We start from the raw sequence: 22,447 nt of genomic DNA on the forward strand, positions 1-22,447 counted from the left end.
TCCAAAGATGTGCAGGTTAGTTGAATTGCCCATGCTAAACTGCCCATAGAGTTAGTGCATTAGTCAGGGGTGAATGTCGGGGAATGGGTCTGGGTGGGTTGCTCTTCGGAGGGTCGGTATGAACTTGTTGGGCTGAAGGACCTGTTTCCACACTGTAGGGAATCTAATCTAAAAAAGAAATCCATCTTTCATTACTTACCATAAACATTCTTGTTGGAAGTCAATTAAGCAGAGACAAACTCACAACCACCTGATGAAGGAGCAGTGCGCCAAAAGGTAGTGCTTCCAATTAAACCTGTTGGACTATAACCTGGTGTTGTGTGATTTTTAACAATAAACTTCAATTTTGATTTCAAGTTCCACTATTCTTTTCACAGCCCCAGCAATTAAATGATGTAAGTGGAACAACACTTGCTAAGGAAGCATGAAAAGCAAATTGAAAAAACCACATTGGATAAGTGCATTTTTAAGAACATCATTGACTCAGCACATCATTTTTATTCCTTTATAATACCTGGAAGAATTAGCTATTTGACTGCATGACTATAAGGTTACAATGAATAAATAGGTGCATGTGTGTAGATAATGAGAAAACAAGCCAAACCAACCAGGCCATTTTATTACTTTACTTCTCTTCTGATCAAATTAAGTACCAATGTTGTTCTGCAGGTGGGGTGAATTGGCCATGCTAAATTGCCCATAGTGCATTAGTCAGGGGTGAATGTAGGGGAATGGATTGCTCTTTGGAAGGTCGGTGTGGACTGGTTGGGCCCGAGGGCCTGTTTCCACACTGTAGGTAATCTAAAAAACTGAATACTTTCAAACGTCACCTGTTGTATACAATACCGATTACTATTAAATTTTGCCAAATACACTCAAATAAAACAATGTTTCTCCCTTCGTGTATGTTAACTTTTACATAAAAAAACTCTTTCAAATACCTAATTGAAAATTTTGCACAAGGAACAGAAAAAAAACACTAAATAAAACAAAGCCCTAATATTTTTAAAAATCTGGATAATTAAATATTTATGGATTGCCATATTTGGAACCCTAAGTGGACCAAACCGGTAATCAATACGACCCAGAAGAATAGGGTTTGCAGATGCATAACATGCAAGTTCCAAATTACATACCTTGGAATTATATTGTTGATCCTTCATTATTGCTATGTCGACATCCTGGAATTCTCTTCCTAACACCAACTCAAGGTGGCAGAGTCACCAGCACATTCTCTAGATGAATCTGGGATGGGAAATAAATGTTGGCCTGGCCAGCATGTTCACATTCCCTTGAACAAACTTTTAAAAATACTAAAAATGAAGTGATTCCTGCAAGAATTAGAGCTCCACATTTAAATTCTATATTTGAAAAAAAAATTATTTCGGAGTAAGAGTGCCACAGAGGGTTAACCATCCCACTTTTGATTTCTAAGTGACCTTACAGCAGGAAAAAGAAATGTTTTAAGTTTCCTAAGAAAGGTGAGAACTTTCAAACCAGTCTTTTTGCATATTTGGGCTATGAATGGAAACAGTTATGTCCTAATGTGCTGGAAATACAGCCAGGGAGCATAGGTGTAACAGATTTGAAACACCGGATGAACACCGGAGTTCCAAGAATTACTCTTGTTTTGTTCTTCATTGGAAATATATGGCCTAAGAATGCCACTTTTCAGACGCTCAGTACTAACATGGGACAATATTCTCTCATCAAGAGATGAATGATTACAATATCCAGGCATGGGCTGATGTGCGACAATTAACATTCATGCTTCACAAGTGCTATTCAATGAACACGCCCAACAAAAGAGAAGCTAATCACTGTCCCTCTACATTCAATTGTATTACCATCACTGAATTCCCCCCACTGTCAATAGACTGGTCAAAAACAAAGTGCTGGAAAAACTCAGCAGGTCTGGCAGTAGCTGTGGAGAGAAATCAGAGTTTGCATTTCAGGTCCAATGACTCTTTTTCAGAACTTGCAAGGTCAACAGATTCAAACATTAACGATGATTTCTCTCCAAAGATGTTGTCAGACCTGCTGAGTTTTTCTAGCAGTTTGTGTTTATTTCTGACTTCCAATCTTCGCAGTTCTTTGTTTTTTATCCAGTCACATAAATACTGTGGCTACAAGATCAAGTCACAGGCATAGAATTCTGCAGTGGGTTTCTCATCTCCCAAAGCCTGTCTGCCATTTACAGGCACAAATCAGAAGTATGATAGCATACTCTCCAATTGACTGGATAAATGCAACTCCAACAACATTCAAGAAGTTGAACACCAACCAGGGCAAAGTTCACTTGATAGATATTCTACACCAATCACAATCTTCAAAATTAATTCCCTTCACCACTAATGCACAGTGACAAAAGTGTAAACCATCCATAAGATGCATTGCAATAATTCACGAAGGACCTTCCGACAGCAGGTTACACGCAATCTCTCTGACCTAGAAGATGCATGAGCTACATCAGCTACCACCATCTGAAAGCTTCCTGCCAATTCTTAAACCATCCTGACTTGAAATTAGAATCATCAATTCTTCACTCTTGCTGGGTCAAAATTGTGGCACCCTCTTCCTAATAGCACTGTAGATGTCCTTACACCCAAGGATTGCAGCAGTACAAGAAAACAGCTCACCACCTTCTCCAGAGCAGTTAGAGATGGGAAATAAACACTGGCCAAACCAACAGCCCCATTTTCCCATGAACAAACAACAAAACAAGAAAATGTATGCATCTAATTGGTTCAAAATGAAATATTATTTTAACTCAGCTCAAACTCAACTTTGTAATACCACTAATCTGGAGAGATGCTGATCAGGGGGAAAATGTGACCATCATATAACTGATCTGAAAGATCAACAGTTGATCAATGAAACAGGTCTAAATAACGTTAAAAATTCACACACACACCAGGTTATAGTCCAACAGGTTTATCTGGAAGCACTAGCTTTCAGAGCGCTGCTCCTTCATCAGGTGGTTGTGGAGTATAAGATTGTAAGAGACAGAATTTGTAGCAAACACTTACAGTGTAATGTAACTGAAATTAGATATTGAGAAAGACTTGGATTGTTTATTAAGTCTCTCATTTTTTGGAATGACCATTTTAGCTTCAGTCTGAATAAAGGTCACAATCTCTTTCTCTTTCCACAGATGCTCCCAGACGTAAATTATTCTGTGAAGTTATGGATCAGGCATCACTAGATGCATAGAAAAAATCTTGGCTTCAGATTGGCTACTAAACCTTAAGGTTAACTTCAAATAAGTCCATTACTAAATATGCCTCCAGCTATGTAACTATCTTGAAATCCGTCCAATTATTTTTGAAAGCCAATAATATTTGGCATTGTGAAAGTAGGGGATATTACTTTTTATTTGACAATAGCAGTTGTTATGGATAAGCAGCAATTGCTTCCATGTCATGAATGCACAATGAAATGCACAGCAAATGGTATTTCCCCTCATAATTCCAGATTGAATGCTAAATGAATAATAGTACCAACATTCAGTGAGTTGCCTGTGGCATTTTCATGGCCAAGTTCAATGTGTAGAAATTGGACAAGATGCTCTCATTCCTCACAGCGTGAAGCTGATAGTGACCCAAGCAAAATCTCAGCATTTATTCTTTCATTTATGTTTCTCTGTGTTGGGAGTTAATGTCCTTTTTGTGTTTCTTCTGTGTATTTCTGATTTTCATCACCCCCCCCCACCAACCCCCTCCCCCCCACGTAGGATTTATCACACCGTTCTCTTCTGCTCTTCCTCTAAATCTGTTCTTCTTCTGCATTTGTTCATCTTTTTAATATCCTGCTCAACCTCCATGTTATTCTATTTCATTGTGTGCATTGCTATATTTACTCTCTTGTTTCACCTTCTTATTCTCACATTTGAGCATTTCAGGAGGATGGGAAGGAGACCTGGTTGAAAGGAGGATTAGGAACAAGAAAGGGGTCCAACTAACATATTAATCTATATTTCTATTCACAGGAGCCACATGCAGTAGCAAAGGAAAATTTAAACTGGTCCACAGGTTTTAGGTTGCCAGTAAGGCTGCATCCAACAAATAGTTGGGGCCAGGTTTTGGGTTATTCAGAAATCAGCACTTGACGGAAGACAAAATAAACACTGCTTAGATTTCACTTTCCCAGTGAGCAAATGTACAATTTTGACCGAAGTTAACATTGACAATTGCCTGAATTTTTAAAAAAGTCTAGCATTAATTTTACAGTATATAGTGCCCTCCTGTGGTTCTCTCTTAATACAACAGCAATATAAATGCATTCAAGTAACCCCTTCCTACTTCGCATCGCACTAACATTTTTATAAATTCCTATTCACCAACACACCTTTTCTCCACAATATCAACACAATAGCAGCACAATGATATCAATTTAAGAGATGAAGGTTGCCCTTAAGGTAATTTTAAAGATCCAGTGTGAGCAGATAAAGTCAGCGAATGGACAAATAGACAAACTGGACAAATGAGTGAATAGGTAGGGCAGGGTAGCAAGGTGGGTTTGATGAGAAGTGGGAAAGATGAAGTCATATGATTGGGGTCACAGGCAAGTCAGGTTTCATGGGAGTGGTGTATAAGGGGTAAGGGGGTTAATTCGGCAGGGAAATGATCATTTCCAATGAGACAATCACTGCGGAGACACTCATGAAAGCCCTACATCAACATTGAGGGCAATCTGATCAGAAATCTTACTGAAGCCACCATTATGTAACAAGAGCAGGTCACAGACTCGGAATTCTGGAATGAGTAACTCACTTCGTAATTTCACAAAACCTGACCACCATCTAAAAGGCACAAATCAGGTGTATGATGAAATACTATCCTCTTGTTTGAGTGAGTGCAACTCCAACAGCATTGAACAAGTTTAACACAATCCAACTCAAAGCAACTGACTTTATACGATCATTTACTACCTTACCATCATTGGAAGAATTACATCATATTCAAGATGCACTGCAACAACCCACCAAGACTCCTTTGACAGCAACTGCTAACCCGGTGACCTATAACACCAATAACTAAAGGCCAACAAATGTACATTCACCTCCAAGTCACTTACAATCCTTGACTTGGAACCGTATTGCCATTCCTTCACTGTCACTGGGTCACAATCCTGGAACTCCCTTCCTAACAGCACTAAACGGATGCCTACACATTAAGGACTGCAGTGGTTCAAGAGCTCACTCACCACAACCTTAACGGCAATTAGGAACAGGAATTAAAAGTCAGAATCATACAGCATGGAAACAGACCCTTCGGTCCAAGCAATCCAAAGTGACTGTATTTGGCCCACATCCCTCTAAACCTTCCTCTGGCAGTTCATTCCACGTGCGAACCCCCCTTAGTGAAAAAATTACCCTTCAGGTCCCTTTTAAATCTTGCTCCTCTTATTTTAAAAATATGCCCCCAAGTTTTGAACTAAAGAAAAGACTTTTGATATCCATCTTATCTATGCCCTTCATAATTTTATAAACCTCTAAGGTCACCCCTCAACCTCTTACGCTCCAATGAAAGACATCCCCGCCGAAAACATCCACATCCATTGAACAATGTAAAGAAGGTCCATCATAACAAACAGGTGCTCTGGAGACTGATCCACTTAATGGATTAATACCTGGGATGGGTAGACTGACTTATAAGTAAAAAATGGACAGGCTTGGCTTGCACTCACTGATATTTAGAAGAATAAAAAACAACTTGATTGAAATGTATAAAATCCTGAGTGGTTGTGGCAGGATAGATGTGGAAAGGATGAGGATGCTTTCCTTTATAGAAGAATTTGGAATAGGATCACTGTGCAAAAATTCAAAGAGTGGTGAGGTGTTTTGTTTTCTTTCAGAAGATCATGATTAGAAAGTCTCTCCCTGTAAAGGTGGTAAAAGCTGTCCACGAATATTTTGAAGTCTGAACGAGGGCGCACAGTTGCTCAGTGATTAACACTGCTGCCACAAAGCACCAGGGACCAAAGATCAATTCCACCCTCGGACGACTGTCTGTGTGGAGTATGCACATTCTCCACATGTCGGCACGGCTTTGCTCCCGCAGACCAAAAATGTGCAGGTTAGGGAGATTGGTCATGCTAAATTGCCCCATAGCGCCCAGGAATGTGCAGGCTAGGTGGATTAGCGTTAGGAAATGCAGGGTTACAGAGATAGAATGGAGGGAGGGTCTAGGTGGGTTGCTCTTAGAGGGCCAGTGTGAATGGCCTGCTTCCGCCCATAGGGATTCTATGATTCTACGAAGTAAAGAGGTTCTTGTTAAATAAGGTGTCGAAAGATATCAAAGGTAGCTGGAAAAGTGGATTTGAGTTTGCAATCAGAACAGTCATTAAATGGGGGAGCATGCTCAAGGGATGAGTGGCCTACTCTTACTATTATCTATGGAATTTGTATATGTTTAACAACTCAGTTTGTAACATCAAGACCAGGTACATTCTTCACACTAACATTAAAACAAAAGATCCATTCTGGTTCATTGGATTTATTTAAAAAGTAATGCCTAAAGCAGCGTCAGGCATACCAGGGAAAGAGGAATACATTACTTAGAATGGTTTTTGGTGAAAAGGAAATAATGTTGATTCAATTTATTCGATTCTGTTGAAGAAGTAACATACTTAATGGATAAAGGGATGCCTCATGCATTAGATTTGTATTTCCAGAAGACATGTGACAACATACCATATAAAAACACATTATGCAAAATAGGAGCTCACAATGTAAGGGTTAACACAGAAAGAAGATTGGTTGAATCGCAGAAAACAGAGTATGCCTGCAGAGGTCTTATTCTGATTGGCAGTAAGTAGCAAGAGTCCCACAGAGGTCTGTGCTGAGCCATTGCATTTTATAAGTTACATCAAAATTGGTGGTCATTTATGCACACTGATAACATACTTTCCAGTTTGTCAGTGCATTATTAGAAGGATATGGAAGTTTAGCAAGTGGTCAAAAATCTGGTAGATGTTGCTTACTTTGGCAGGAAGAATAAAAAAGCAGAAGATTACTTAAACAGAGAATGTTTACAGAATTCTGAAGTGTAGAAGATTATGGTGCATGAGTCACAAAAGGTCAATAAGAAGGTAGTGCAAGTTACTAAAGGTACTAACAAATTGCTAGCATTTATTAAGATAGGAGTTGAAATAGGTAATGAAGCAGAACCTCTTTTTTTAAGACTTGAGTGAAACTACATCTCAAATAAAAGGTGTGCAGTTTTAGTCTCCTTATTCAACAAAGGATGTGAACTTACTGCAAGTCGTTTAGAGGAAATTTACTAAATTGATAGACTGCCTTTTGATTAAATGGACCTTGTTTCTACTGGAATTGAGAAAAGGGAGAGGTGACTTGAAGTATACAAGTCTAACCAAATGGTGGTCTTGACAATGTAGTCATAGAAAGAATGTTTCTTTTTGGTGGGTCGATCCAGAAATTAATTTCTTTCTGACCCCTTTACATCAAAGATGAAGAGAATCTCTTGTTCAGAGGGTTGTGTGACTTTGCAGCACTCTGCCAAAGGTGGCGATGGAACAGGCCATTGAATATTTTTAATGCAGAGGTACTTTGATTCCCTTGTCTACAAGAATCTGATGTCACTGGGGAGATAGACGGGAATGTGGAATTTGAAATACAAATAAATCAGCGAAAATCTAATTGAATGACAGAGCAGGGTCAAAGTACCAACAGACCTTCTCATACTCCATAATCCAAACAAACAGAATATATAATAACTTTGACATGTGATTCCGCATCAAGGGTTTTCAACCCTTTTGGTTCTGAAAGCATCATAGCATAAAGGTTCCATGCAATACCCTACAAATACAATATCTGCCTAAAAATAAGTTACACAATTTACAAAGACACACAGAAAATATGAATAACAGAAAGCCCTTCGAACTTGCTCACGACAATCCATGGATAATCATTCATTCAGTACCCTATTCCCACATTTTCCCCCTCCCCCTTGAATCCCTAAATCCTAGAAACTACACCTAACTCCTTTCTAATAATATAATTACTTAAGCTTAATATGAAACATGTCACTGGAGCAAAGTACCAACTCTGTCAAGGTGGAGGCTAGTACAATTGCAACATTTAAGAGGTATTTGGATGGGTATATGAATAAGAAGGGTTTGGATGGATATGGGCCGGGGTACTGGCAGGTGGGACTAGATTGGGTTGGGATATCTGGTCGACATGGACAGATTGGACTGAAGGGTCTGTTTCCATGCTGTACATCTCTATGACTCTATGTGGAGGTAGCTTTGACAAGTACATAGAGTCATACATGTCAGGATTCATCCAGACTCATACCAATAACTCAAACTGAACAGTTGGCTCACACTAACCAGAAGCGTAGGGCATCAGAGCAACAGTGAGAGAGAATTGCAATAAGTCAAACATCATGATAGAGGAACATGGATCTCAACAGTTAAAACTGCAATAGAGGCATCAGAAGTGTAGATTTAATATTGAACTTTGTAAATGAATCACATAAGAAAGGAAATAAGAGAAGGTGGCCATCTGGCCCATCGAGCCTGTTCGACCATTCAGGAAGATCATAGTTGATCTCTTCATGGACTCAGCTCCACTTACCCATCCGCTCACCATCACCTTTAACTTTTTTTAGGTTCAAAAATGTATCTTTGCCTTAAAAACATTCAACAAGGTAACCTCAACTGCTTTACTGAGCAGGGAATTCCACAGATTCACGACCCTTTGGGTGAAGAAGTCCCTCCACAACTCACTCCTAAATCTGCTACCCTTAATTTTGAGGTTATGCCCCTAGTTCTAGCTCCACTTGCCAGTGGAAGCAACCTCCCTGTTTCTGTCTTATCTATTCCCTTCATAGGTTTATGTTTCTATAAGATGCCCCCCCCTCCACCATTCATCTAAATTGAGTATAGTTCCAGTTGGCACGATCTCTCCTCATAAGCCAAACCTCTCAACCCCAGAATAAACCTAGCGAACATCCTCCGAAACCTCTCCAGTAACAGTACATCCTTTGAGTAAAAAGTGAGGTCTGCAGATGCTGGAGATCAGAGCTGAAAATGTGTTGCTGGTTAAAGCACAGCAGGTTAGGCAGCATCCAAGGAACAGCAAATTTGACGTTTCGGGCCAGAACCCTTCATCAGGATGATGAAGGGCTCTGGCCCGAAACGTCGAATTTCCTGTTCCTTGGATGCTGCCTTACCTGCTGTGCTTTAACCAGCAACACATTTTCAGCACAGTACATCCTTTCTCAAGTAAGGAGAATCAAAACTGTATACACTACTCTAGGTGTGGCATCACCAGTACCCATACAGCTGCAACATAACCTCCCTATTTTTGAACTGCATCCATCTAGCAATCAAAGACAATATTCCATTTGCCTTATTATCTGCTGCACCTGCAAACCAACTTTGTGTGATTCATGCACAAGGAAACCCAGATTCCTCTGCACAGCAGCAGAATCACTGGCTTGTGACAGAGGTAGAGTTGTTACAGTGCTGACTGTGATGTCAACAATCGGCAGAAGCTGAGCCAACTTGGGGCTGGACTTTCGATGCTGGGATAAGCCACTTGAAAGAAGGCCTCTTCCTTCAAATCTACTCACGTTCCCTCCTGCCTTACTCGATACAATTTCACTGCAGCATTTTACTTCAGAAATTCAGGCCATCCCGGTGGTTTTATGTAGAGATAGACATGAAGCTATGCTGTGGGAGTACCCATTAATTCCAGGTTTCTCTTTAAATATTTTCCATATCAGGAGAGTGAGATTACATCAATGTTCCATTATGACCTCTCATCTGTATCCCAGAAGGCACAATCTCAGCATCTTCCAAAATTACCATCACTAAAACAACTGCAACAGTTTATGTCAAAGGTTCACCATCAAGGTGGTAAAAACAATGACTGCAGATGCTGGAAACCAGATTCTGGACGAGTGGTGCTGGAAAAGCACAGCAGTTCAGGCAGCATCCGAGGAGCAATAAAATCGACGTTTCAGACAAAAGCCCTTCATCAGGAATACAGCCAGAGTGCCTAAAAGGTGGAGAGATAAATGAGAGGAGACTCTGGCTGTATTCCTGATGAAGGGCTTTTGCCCAAACCATCGATTTTACTGCTCCTCGGATGCTACCTGAACTGCTGTGCTTTTCCAGCACCACTAATCCAGAAAGGTTCACCATCAGCCTCTCTATGCAACTACAATAATTGTTGAAATGACAACATAGTCTATATGCCAGGAACAAAGAAAATAATAATAAATCATGACCCTTAATAAATTCTTAATGCTCTTGGTGGTCTATACAATGCTTAATTTGGACCCTTATGCAAAGCCTTCAACGTACTCAACAGCTCAAACTGTTTCATAAACATAAAATTGTACCAAGGCTAATCTAAATAGTTCCCTCTGTTGTTGCATAAATGCTTCACAGTATTTTCCTTACTGAGCCATATTTCAATTTCATAAAATATTCAGAGGAACCAATTTGTCTGTTGAAAAGTAATCCTGAGTCTGTACGGGTTGGCTGGCATGCATCAGAAAAGTGACCAGGCATTCTAAATTTTTCTTATTAAAACCAGCAAATGGTCATGCACAAGTGATTTTACATAACTTGAGAATAAAACTGAAGTCATTTTAGTTTAAAGTTTTAGTCAAGGAACACTGCATAGCTTTAACAAAACCAAAGTCAATAGAATGTGACCAGTGGTTGTAACAGCTCTCAAATAAATACATTCTCATGTACAGCTGATCTTTTTTCCACAATGTTATTAAAACATAATTCATTCTTGCTTCTTATAACATCTAGATAACTTTAAGCTTCCATGTAATAGTTGAGAGGTTGAACAGGACAAAATTGTGAAAATGTAGTCTGTGAATTTACTGAAAAAATAAAAAGTTGGCTAAACTTAAAATAATTCGAATTAAATGTATATTATTGCGCAGATATTGCCAGAGGTACTGAGTTTCTCCAGCAATTTGTGTTTTTGTTTCAGATTCCTCGCATCCACAATTATTTCTTTTACTCCAGTGGAGCTACTGGGAGCATCTTATACATGGCACAAAGTGGCAGGAAATTGAACAGTGAGAAGGAAATATTTATGGTGAGAAAGGAGTGGGTGTGGGTAATAGCATTCTAAATCAATTGTTCAGATTTTGCTGCAAATATAATGGAAAGGCTCAGAGCTGACTGTTACCACAGGTTAAATCTATAGCAACCTCAAGAGACCACACGTGCAGATAAACAAAATCTATAAGCTATCAGAAATCTCCTGCTCTCCGCAGGATGCACAGTTGCAGTCTTCACACATAACTAGCAGTGAAACCACTGACGCACAAACTCATGGCACTTGCTTAGTAGTTCTACAGTGAAGACTGAAAAGTTTCAAGCTCAAGTATTTTAGGGAAAGTGAATTTCTAATGGCAAAATCAGTGATAATGACTTTCAGAATAAAATTCATCTTTGATTTAAAATGTAAAAACTAATTTAATATAATTTCTGCAATCTTAGCTCAGTCCCTTAATCCCCTCTGTATTTTTTCAATCTTGTTACTGATTTCTGCATATGATTTAAATCTAATTAATATTTCCTTCTTTCTAAGTCTGAGCTCTGATTCAATTCCAAGAGTCTCACTCATACCAGGTCTGTTCATATGCAACAAATACCCTTTAGAGAGTACAGCAGGTGAGAAATTTGCAGAAATATCCACTGACATGTATAAAATCTACGCAAGTGAACTTTTTCAGAGCAAAATCAGGGCCAATATACTATTACTCCAAGAAGAAAAAGCGCTGTTACACCTGGTTGTGATTGGAGAGAAGTACAGTCACCTAAAATTGGAGAAAATGTCTCAGATATTAAGGAAGCAGATCAAGAAAATTGCGGAGAGACCAAAATATGATACATCAAAACCAACAAGTCCAAAAATAAAAAGATGATGAGATCAAACCTAAAACAAGAAGCACTTACATGACAGAAAATAAAGTGCAAAGACAAATATAAATAAGTTATTAAAATAGAAATTGAAAATGTTGAGAGAGTATAAAGAGATTAATCAACAAAGATCTGAAACATGTTCAACAGGCATATGAGTAATAGTACAGCAGTATAATGTAGTATACAATTGGTCACTTGTACTTATGAAAATACAGTGAGATATGTACAAGTTGCCATAATAGAGTGCCATTTTAATGTCAGAAACTAAAAAAAAAGACAAAGTTAAGTTCATCATTTGTTTCCTCCATTTATGAAATGGCTACAGGACACACCAAAGCCCTCCATGGCCGCCAAAGCAAGGATTTCAGGGTGGACCCATAAAGCTGCCAATGCCAAAACCAAAAACATTGCATCACTGCCTTGCCAACAAGGGACAGATCTGACCTAAGTCACCAATGCTGAAGCCATCGCTACTTCAGTCACCACCCGATGCGCCACATCTATAGCCACGAGTGAAACTGCCACAGCGCTGTCAGGAGGAACAGACCGCACCAAATCACTGATAATGAAACATTCAATAAAGCTGCAGCCACCATGGCCACAAGGGACGGTCATCTGATCCACCACGCTGTGGCACAGCAGCTAGCCCTCGCAACCGCCTTCTTCCACCACAGTCACAGAGAAGAAGAAAAGGTGAACTTTGATACAAAAGAGTAATGAAGAAGCCAAAAAAAAACAAAGAAGAATGCAGCCAATTGGCTGAGCAGGAGAGCATGGGCACAGCAGCCTGCATGCTTCTTACCTTGCCACCGCCATCACCTTGACTAATGTGACATCAGTCAGGGTCTCCAAAAAAATTAAAGTTGTACAATTGTAGGACAGTGAGGGATTGGCTGAGCTCTGGACTTTGTACAAGTGCTAGAAACACGTGAGTTTCCACTCGTGGAAAAGAGGTAATTCAATGCTTTAGGCTGAGGCTCTTAGAAAGGTGAACAAGTACAGCAAATATTTTATTAACTGGCACCAGGAATGTACCGGTTAATCAAATATTCCAGTTGATCAAAAGGTCCACACAATCAATGTAAAAATACACACTAAATAATAGAAAGTAATGCATGCAGTATACAAATAATTGTTATACTTTACTTACAGTATTATCACATGAATAAGAATGCAACTTTGCCTTAAATAAACTTATCAGCAGAGTTTTCTCACTCACACCCTCAAATGACTGTTCAGGCATCACAGAGATCATAATAACACATTAGAACCCCCTGAATCTGTGGATTCGATTTCGGCAGTTTCAGTTATCCACAGTTTACCATAGCCTGAAACTATTACATGGAACATTCCAGAAATAATTCCAGGGGGCTGTCAAGGAGGTAAGTTTCCCATTTAAATGATAGGGTTAGCTACTATCTACCGCTTTGGGCATCCACGATAGGTCTTGGAACGTATCACCCACAGATAGGAGGGACACCTGTAAAATAAACTTTCAGCAATTGAGGTATATAATTTTTGCCAGTTTATCAACAGTGTCAGTTCATAAGGTATCGGTTAAAACAAAGTTTGTTGTATTTTAATAAAATTAGAAAAAATATGAAATGCAAAAAAGAATGAGTGTATTGATTTATACATGTAAAAAAGGGAATGAAAATAAGTGTTAAGTAAGTGTTTAATGTTGTAATTTTTCAAAATTCACAAAGACCACTTCCAAATGCTATAGCCTTTTGAATAAAACAATTTGGAAAATTTGCAACTCTAGAATATTAATTCTCCAAAACAATTTAGTCCTAGATGCATTAAACTAATTGTATAATTTTATTTCCACCATATATGATACCTTAATATTTAAAGTGCACATTTAAAACAGTACTAGAATCTAAAATATTACTGTATCTGTGTAACAATGTGCAACAATAACCAAAGAAATAAGATGCGACTCCAGTTCAAAAATTAGGTCACGCACAACGAATAGGAAATTTCTGTTGCAAGTACACTCTAGTACAGGAAACTGTTTAGGCCACTTTTGGAATATTGTGTGCAGTTCTGGTCGCCTTCCTATCGAAAAGATATTGTGAAACTTGAAATGGTTCAGAAAAAAGGTTTATAAAATCATGAAGGACATAGATAGGATAAATAGACAAAGTTGTTTCCCTGGGGTGGGGTAAGTCCAGAACTAGAGGGCATAGGTTTAGGGTGAGAGGGGAAAGATATAAAAGAGTCCCATGGGGCAACCTTTTCACGCAGAGGATGGCACATGGATGGAATGAGCTGCCAGAGGAGGTGGTGAAGGCAAGTACAATTGCAGCATTTAAAAGGCATCTGGATGGGTATATGATAGGAACGGTTCAAAGGGATATGGGTCAAGTGTTGGCAAATGGGACGGGATTAGGTTACAATTACATGTGCATGAGTTAAAATGGCAGTTTGACATGTACATAATGAACAAATAAACATACAGAAACATTCTGCTGATCTGACTGTGATCTCTAGAATCATAGAGAAGTACAGCACGGAAACAGACCCTTCCATCCAACTCTTCCACGCCGACCAGATATCCCAAAGACATTGAGTCCCACTTGCCAGCACACGGTCCATATCCCTCCAAACCTTTCCTATTCAAATACCACCCAGATGCCTTTTAAATGCTGCAATTGTACTAGCCTCCATGACTTCCTCCAGCAGGTCATTACATAAACATACCATCCTCTACATGAACAGTTGCCCCTTAGGTCTCACCCTCAACCTATGCCCTCTAGTTCTGGACTCCCCAGAGAAAACACCTTGTCTATTTACTCTCTCCATGCCACTCATGATTTTATAAACCTCTATAAAGTCACCCCTCAGCCTCCGATGCTCCAGGGAAAATTGCCCCAGCCTATTCAACCTCTCCCTATAGCTCAAATCTTCCAACCCTAGCAACATCCTTGTAAATCTTTTCTGAACCCTTTCAAGTTTCACAATATCTTTCCGATAGGAAGGAGACCAGAAATGCATGCAACATTCCAAAAGCGGCCAATACAATGTCCTGTACAGCCGCAACATGACCTCCCAACTCCTGTACTCCATGTTCTGACCAATAAACAAAAGCAAACCAAACGCCTTCTTCACTATCCTATCTACCTGAGACTACACTTTCAAGGAGCTATGAATCTGCACTCCAAGGTCTGTTTGTTCAGCAACACTCCCGAGGTTCTTACCATTAAGTGTATAAGTCCTGCTAAGATTTGCTTTCCCAAAATGCAGCAACTCGCATTTATCTAAATTAAACTCCATCTGCCACTTCTCAGCCGATTGACCCACCTGATCAAGATCCTGTTGTAATTTGAGGTAACCTTCTTCGCTGTCCACTACACCTCCAATTTTGGTGTCATCTGCAAACTTACTAACTATACCTCTTATGTTCACATCCAAATCACTTACGTAAATGACAAAAAGTAGAGGACCCAGCACCGATATATGTGGCACTCCACTGATCACAGGCCTCCAATCTGAAAAACAATCCTCCACACCACCGTCTGTCTTCAACCTTCGAGCCAGTTTATCTTCAAACATAACGATTTCTCAGTCCATGCAAGCTCAAGTGCCATAAATTCCACAAAGAACCAAAGATTTTTTTAAAATTCACTCACAGGATGAGGGTGTCGCTACCTAGCCCAGCATTTTTTGCCCAACCCTAACTGCCCAGAGGACAGTTGAAAGTCAACCACATTACTTTTGGTCTGGAGTCACATGCAGGCCAGAGCAGGTAAGAATGGCAGTTTCCTTTCCTAAAGGACTTCAGTGAACCAGATGGGTTTTTCCAACAATCCACTATGGATTCATGGTCAACATTGGACTCTTAATCCAGACTATTTTAAAAAGTTGAATTCAAATCCACCATCTACTGCGGCAGGATTCAAACCCAGGTGCCAAAACATGACCGGAGTCTCTGGATTAACAGCTGAAAAATGTGTTGCTGGAAAAGCGCAGCAGGTCAGGCAGCATCCAAGGAGAAGGATAATCGACGTTTCAGGCATAAGCCCTTCTTATGCCCGAAACGTTGATTATCCTGCTCCTTGGATGCTGTCTGACCTGCTGCGCTTTTCCAGCAATACATTTTTCAGCTCTGATCTCCAGCATCTGCAGTCCTCACTTTCTCATCTGGATTAAGTCTGGTGATAATACCACTAGGTATTGCCTCCCTTCCTAGTGAAAACATAATTCACAATCATTTGAGCTAAAATCCAATTTTACAATTTGTGCAAAAATCACAATGTCAACTTCACTTGGAGAAATTCCTAATCAGCGAATGCCTTTGCTAAATTATTTCTGAATGAAATATTAAAATGACTATTCCAGTATTATACACTGAAGAGTTAATATATAGTTTTAATTTTTAGCTGAAATCGCATGGTAAGCATACTGCTGCTCACTGGCTTCATGGCTTCCATGGCCTGCAACTAGTTCACTGGTTTCAGTAGTAGCACTCACACCTTAAAGTCAAACAGTTATAAGTTCAAGCTCTATTTGTGCCTAAACTTATGCCAAGATTTCAGTCAAACATTACTGGGTTTGTGTCCTGTCACAGTGCCAGCTTTTGAATGAGACATTAAACTAAGCTGGTCTGTTCAGATGCTTGTAAAAATGTTTTAAGAATTTCTAGTGTCCTGGCCAACATTTATTCCTCATCCATAACCACAAAAAAAGTGTTTATTTGGCTATTTATTCCACTGCTGTAAGAACATAATGTTACAAAATACCTTCTGGCCGTGACATAACTGAATATAAATGTAATTCTTCCATTCTTACAATTTTTAGAAAATACTGAATGGTATTGATTAGAAGGTGAAATTTCTTTGAAATCATCACAATGTAACATATCACTTAATACCTACTCCTACCCAAAAGATTAGGGACGCCACTCGTAAGGGTCCATTGAGTATCCCTACAGCGCGTGCCTGAAGACACATTAACATGTCTCAAAAAGATTTGCAGGTCATTTTCTCTTTTCTCTGTGACAAGTCTTCTGACAGTACAGATTAAATCAACAGTTGTGTATGAACTGAGCCACAGGTAAAATCTTGTTACGCGATTGTGATGTATGACTTAGGTGCTCCATTTTTTTGTGGGACAGTAACACAAATCAAAGAGTACAAGCTACTTAACTGCGCCCTGTAAACTTTGCTACTTATTCTCAAACATTGACACTGTTGAACAAAACAATATGACATAATAATGCACCTGAACCACTCAAATTTATCACTGTTAATTTTGATTTCACACAAATGTCTCAGATGGGTGCACGGACAGGCTTTTTAAAATACTATTTCAAACGAAACACTTTGACACCAAATGATTCTCAATTGCTGAAAAGTTTGTGATGAAGATTCAATTAATCATATTGCAGCACTAGTTAGTTACCAATTAGCAACTATCAGCCTAAATCAATTAACTAGTCCACTACCAAGGAGGACATTAGCATAGTAATTTCAATTGCAATTGTGGTTCCAATCACAGTGAATTGTTGGAGGTACAAAATTAATTTATCATACTGATGAAATTAATGTAAAATAAATTCCAGTACTCATATCACCTTAATCGCACTGAGTATTCAGGGTACCATCTTTTTCTCACATCTGGATGATGTACACATGTGGCATGTTTTAGTGGGATAGAAAACTAATTAACTTACCAGCAAATTCAAAGTGAGAGGAATGATTTAAATTAATATTAATTACTCAAAGACTGATTTTCCAATGAAAATTGCTGACTAGCTTTTACTTTCCATGCAGTAATCTGCCAGTTGCAGCCATTACGCAACTGAACATGATGACTGTCATCAGGTGATACAAGCATAAAATTCAGACAATAAAGTGCAATATATTAGTATTCAGAAAAGTTTCTCACAACATACCTTCATCAAAGTCAGCATCCTCTTCTGTATGTTGAGGGAAGGGGAAACAATTGGTAATTTCGAGGCGATCATCTACCACAAGTCCCAATAAAACCCCTTGGACCACTTCATTGCCTTGACCCTCCTCCTGGAAGTGTTTGATGATCTTCAACACAACCTAAAGTTGGAACATGGTGAAATACCTGTGAAAACTCCAAACATACTCAATCTAATGTAAATGTACATATATTAATGCAAATAACAGAATACAATTAAGAAAGAAAGGCATGAAATAAGATGGGCTATTTAAAAAGAGGTTGGTTGCTGTTTGATCAGAGTAAATGAAGATAGTGCAATTATGTCTATGGGAGTGTGGCTGTCTGCCTGTGCTCAGCACACACTCAGATTACTTAAATTTCTATACCTTTCCAATGATTGCACTTCTCTTTTGTTTGCAGCTTGGGCTGTCAATTTTCAGAGAAAACCAGAGGTTAAAGGATTCCTTCTCAGGTTACCATGTTGGAGAGATGGATGACCAAAGGGCAGGGATGGAAGGGAGAGGTGGAAGGCAGAAAGACAGAGGTCGGAGATCAAGGAGCTTGGTGCAGATGGACCCAGAAGCCCTGAAGAGAGACAGCAGGGAGGGGGAATCAGAAAGAGATGGATGGTGAGAGTGAGGGAAATGAACAGATGACCTGAATTTCTACATATGGACCTGGCAATTCTTTGAATATGTGCCGCAGGGAAGAAATAGTCAAAAGCTGAAGTCAAGGTTTTCCTTCTAAGAGTGAATGTTTTATTTCCATTTGAACAGCTAAATTATACTGAGTTGATACGCTCTGGAATACTAGTCCAGTGACACCATTTACTGTGTGCAATTCTGGTCTCCTTCCTGTCATAGGGATGCTGCGAAACTTGAAAGGATTCATAAAAGATTCACAAGGATGTTGCCAGGGTTGGAGAATTTGAGCTATCCGGAGAGGTTCAATAGCTGGGCTGCTTTCCCTGGAGCGTCGAGGCTGAGGGGTGACTTTATAAAGGTTTATAAAATCATGAGGGTCATGCATAGGATAAATAGACAAAGTTGTTTCTCTGGGGTGGTGGTGTCCAGAACTAGAGGGCATAGGATTAGGGTGAGAGGAGGAAGATATAAAAGGGATCTAAGGGGCAACCTTTTCACACAGAGGGTAGTGCGTGTATGGAATGAGCTGCCAGAGGAAATGGTGGAGGGTGGTGCAATTGCAGCATTTAAAAGGCGTCCGGATGTGCATTTGAATAGGAAGGCTTTAGTAGGTTAGGATATCTGGTCAGCATGGACGAGTTGGACTGAAGGGTCTGTTTCCATGCTGTATACCTCTATGACTCTATTATTCCAATGCCTCCCCCTAAAAAGGAAAGGAAGCAACTTAGTTTGAGTTGAAGACAGGATTTTGCTCATTTGCCAACATTTCAGATCAAAATGCTGCTTGTCAGCATTATCGTTGTGACCAAAATACCACAGAACAGCTATTTATAAGTCAGGATGGACAAGCTGTGCTTGCATCTACTGGATTTTAAGAGAGTTAAGAGGTGACTTTATTGGAACAGAAGATTGGAGGGATGGTAGAATCCAGAAATCAGGACTAAGTGTTCGAAAAATCAGAAGTGGTCCATTTAAAACAGAAATTTAGCGAATTTTATTTCTGAGGATTGTAAATCTTTGGAGGTTCTTTCTTGAAAAAGTGATGAAGCAGAGTTATTGAATATTTTTAAAGCCAGAGATAGACAGATTCTTGTTAAGAAAAGGTCAGGGGTGGGGAGGGGGCAGGAGAAGATTGCAAGGGTGATCAGGAATACAGACTTGAGGTTCAAATCATATCAGCCATGATCTTATTGAATGGACACCAAGGTCAAAGGACTGAAGGGCCTCCTCCTGCTCCTAATTCATATGTTTCTGTGATGCAGATGCAAAAACATCTTAACCGAATGCTAAGTGTCAACTCCAGCTTTTCAAACTAATACTCTCTCTCATTTTTAGCATTAGAAGAATTTACCACAGAACTTAACAAGAATTTCAGTGCATTTTGAACAGAATACCGATCCTGTATTTAACATTTTTAGTATGCTGTAAAAGCCTATTAATATTATATGCAGTGTGCAGTATAGATTTTGCAATGCGCACTTGACTTCAATATCTACACAACATGCACAAAATGGTCCTTTTCCAATTTTATTATGAATATGGCAAGCATTCACACATTTTTAGATATGCTGCAGAATGTTTCTATATCATAGTATGGAAATCTCTACTCAGTCAATAATTTAATTACTCATTTTATAGCCAAACAGAGAAGCATCCGAGTAACTAATTTGGCACCCTACTAAAATGAATGCCCAGGGTTACGCTGATGTGTAGGAGTAATCAATTACACTAAATAGCAAAGAATGCACTACAAAGAACAATTTATTATGTAGCCAGATCATGGCCAGATGAAATAGCATCAGCTTAAGTTGATAAAAATTATAATAGGTCAAGGACTACTGGTTGAAGCTACTGGAAGTCTTGCAAACCAAACTCAGCAGACACACAATTACATGATTTCTTCTCAGGACAACTGATTTACGTGTCTGCAGCTTCTCAGAAAACTTCAAATGGAGTTAAGCATAGAAGGCAACTGGAGGCTAATGCTGAGCAACTGTTAAACATACAAAATTGGGATAGTCGTCTATTTGGCCCTTTGCATTGGCTCCATCATTCAACACGATTGTCCAACTCAATACTCTGCTCCCACTTTCTCCCAATGCCATTTGATATCTAACCCAAAGAACTCAATCTAACCCCTTCTTGAAAACATTCAAGGTTTTGGCCTCAACTGTTTTGTGTGGCAGAGATTTCCACAGGGTCGCGGCTCTCTGGATGAAGAAATTTCTCCCATCTTTGTCCTAAATAGCTTACTCCATAGCTGTGGACTGTGACCTCTAGTTCTGGACTCAATCATCAGGAACATATCTCCTGTATTTACCCTGTCCTGTTAGAATGTTAGAGGTTTCATTGAAATCCTTCCTCATCCTTTTAAAACTTCACTGAATATATAGCCTTAACCAATCCAGTCAAATGTCAGTCGTGCCATCTCACGAAACAATCTGGTAACATCTATTGGCATCTCTCCATGACCAGAACATCCGAAGAACAAAACTACACACAGTATTCTAGATCTGGTCTTCTAAGGCCTCAAACATTTGCAGCAAACATCCATGCTCACATGTTCAAATCCTCTTGCTGTGATGGCCAATATACCATTTCCTGGAGCAAATTACTGCAGATGCTGGAATCTAGAGTGAAAACAAAAACTGCTGGAGATCACATCTGGTCAGGCAGCATCCATGGTGAGAAAGCAAACTAATGTTTCGAGTCCAGATGACTCTTCATCTGAGTTACCATTTGCCTTCTCCAATTCTACTGCACTTCATGCTTTATTTCAGCAACTGGTGTTCAAGGACACCCAAGTCTCGCGAAACCTCCCTCCTTCCCAAATCTATCATCATTCAGATAATTTGTCTTTTTTTTCTACCAGTAGATAAACGTCTCAGTTATCCACATTATATTTCATCTGCCATGCATATGCACATGCATTCAATTCGTCCAAATCGGAGTGAAGCATCTCTACATCCTTCTCACAGTTCACCTTCTCACCCACCTTTGTCATCTACAAACTTGGAAATATAACATCTAGCTCCTACATCTTAATCATTAAGGAGATTGTGAAGAGGATAATGTTGAACATAAAGTCACAGAATCATAGAGATGTACAACATGGAAACAGACCCTTCGGTCCAATCCGATCATGCCGACCAGATATGCCAACCAAATCTAGTCCCACCTGTCCCTTCCTATTCATATACCCATCCAAATGCATCTTAAATGATGCAATTACCAGCCTCCACCACTTCCTCTGGCAGCTCATTCCACACACATATCACCCTCTGTGTGAAAACGTTGCCCCTTAGGTCTCTGTTATATCTTTCCCCTCTCACCCTAAATCTATGCCCTCTAGTTCTGGACTCCCCAACCACGGGGAAAAGACTTTGTCTATTTACCCTATCCATGCCCCTCATAATTTTGTGAACCTCTATAAGGTCACCCATCAGCCTCTAATGCTCCTGGGAAAACACAGCCTCAGCCTCTCCCTATCACCCTGTACCCCAAATCCTCCACCCTGGCAACATCCTTGTAAATCTATTCTGAACCCTTTCAAGTTTCACAACGTCTTTCTCATAGGAAGGAGACCAGAATTGCATGCAATATTCCAACAGTGGCCTAACCAATGTCTTGTATAGCCTCAACATGACCTTCCAGCTCCTGTACACAATACTCTAACCAATAAAAGAAAACATACCAAATGCCGCCTTCACTATCCTATCTACCTGTGACTCCACTTTCAAGGAGTTATGAACCTGCACTTTAAGGTCTCTTTGCTCAGCAACACTCCCTCGGACTTTACCATTAAGTGTATAAGTCCTGCTAAGATTTACTTTCCCGAATTGCAGCACCTCGCATTTATCTGAATTAAACTCCATCTGCCACTCCTCAGCCCATTGGCCCATCTGGCCCAGATTCTGTTGTAATCTGAGGTAACCTTCTTCACTATCCACTACACCTCC

The 22,447-nt window shown here is 39.6% G+C and overlaps 1 protein-coding gene across 1 annotated transcript in view; it reads right to left on the reverse strand.

Annotated features, from left to right (window-relative positions):
• eif3hb (eukaryotic translation initiation factor 3, subunit H, b) overlaps nucleotides 1–22,447 on the reverse strand; it is a 120,208-nt gene that overhangs the window by 96,548 nt on the left and 1,213 nt on the right. The window contains exon 2 of the mRNA XM_060822825.1: nucleotides 17,828–17,984. Coding sequence (XP_060678808.1) covers nucleotides 17,828–17,984 — 157 coding nt within the window. The remainder of the gene's footprint in view (nucleotides 1–17,827; nucleotides 17,985–22,447) is intronic.

Source organism: Hemiscyllium ocellatum, chromosome 4 (genome assembly GCF_020745735.1).
Source record: "Hemiscyllium ocellatum isolate sHemOce1 chromosome 4, sHemOce1.pat.X.cur, whole genome shotgun sequence".
NCBI classification, from domain to species: domain Eukaryota; kingdom Metazoa; phylum Chordata; class Chondrichthyes; order Orectolobiformes; family Hemiscylliidae; genus Hemiscyllium; species Hemiscyllium ocellatum.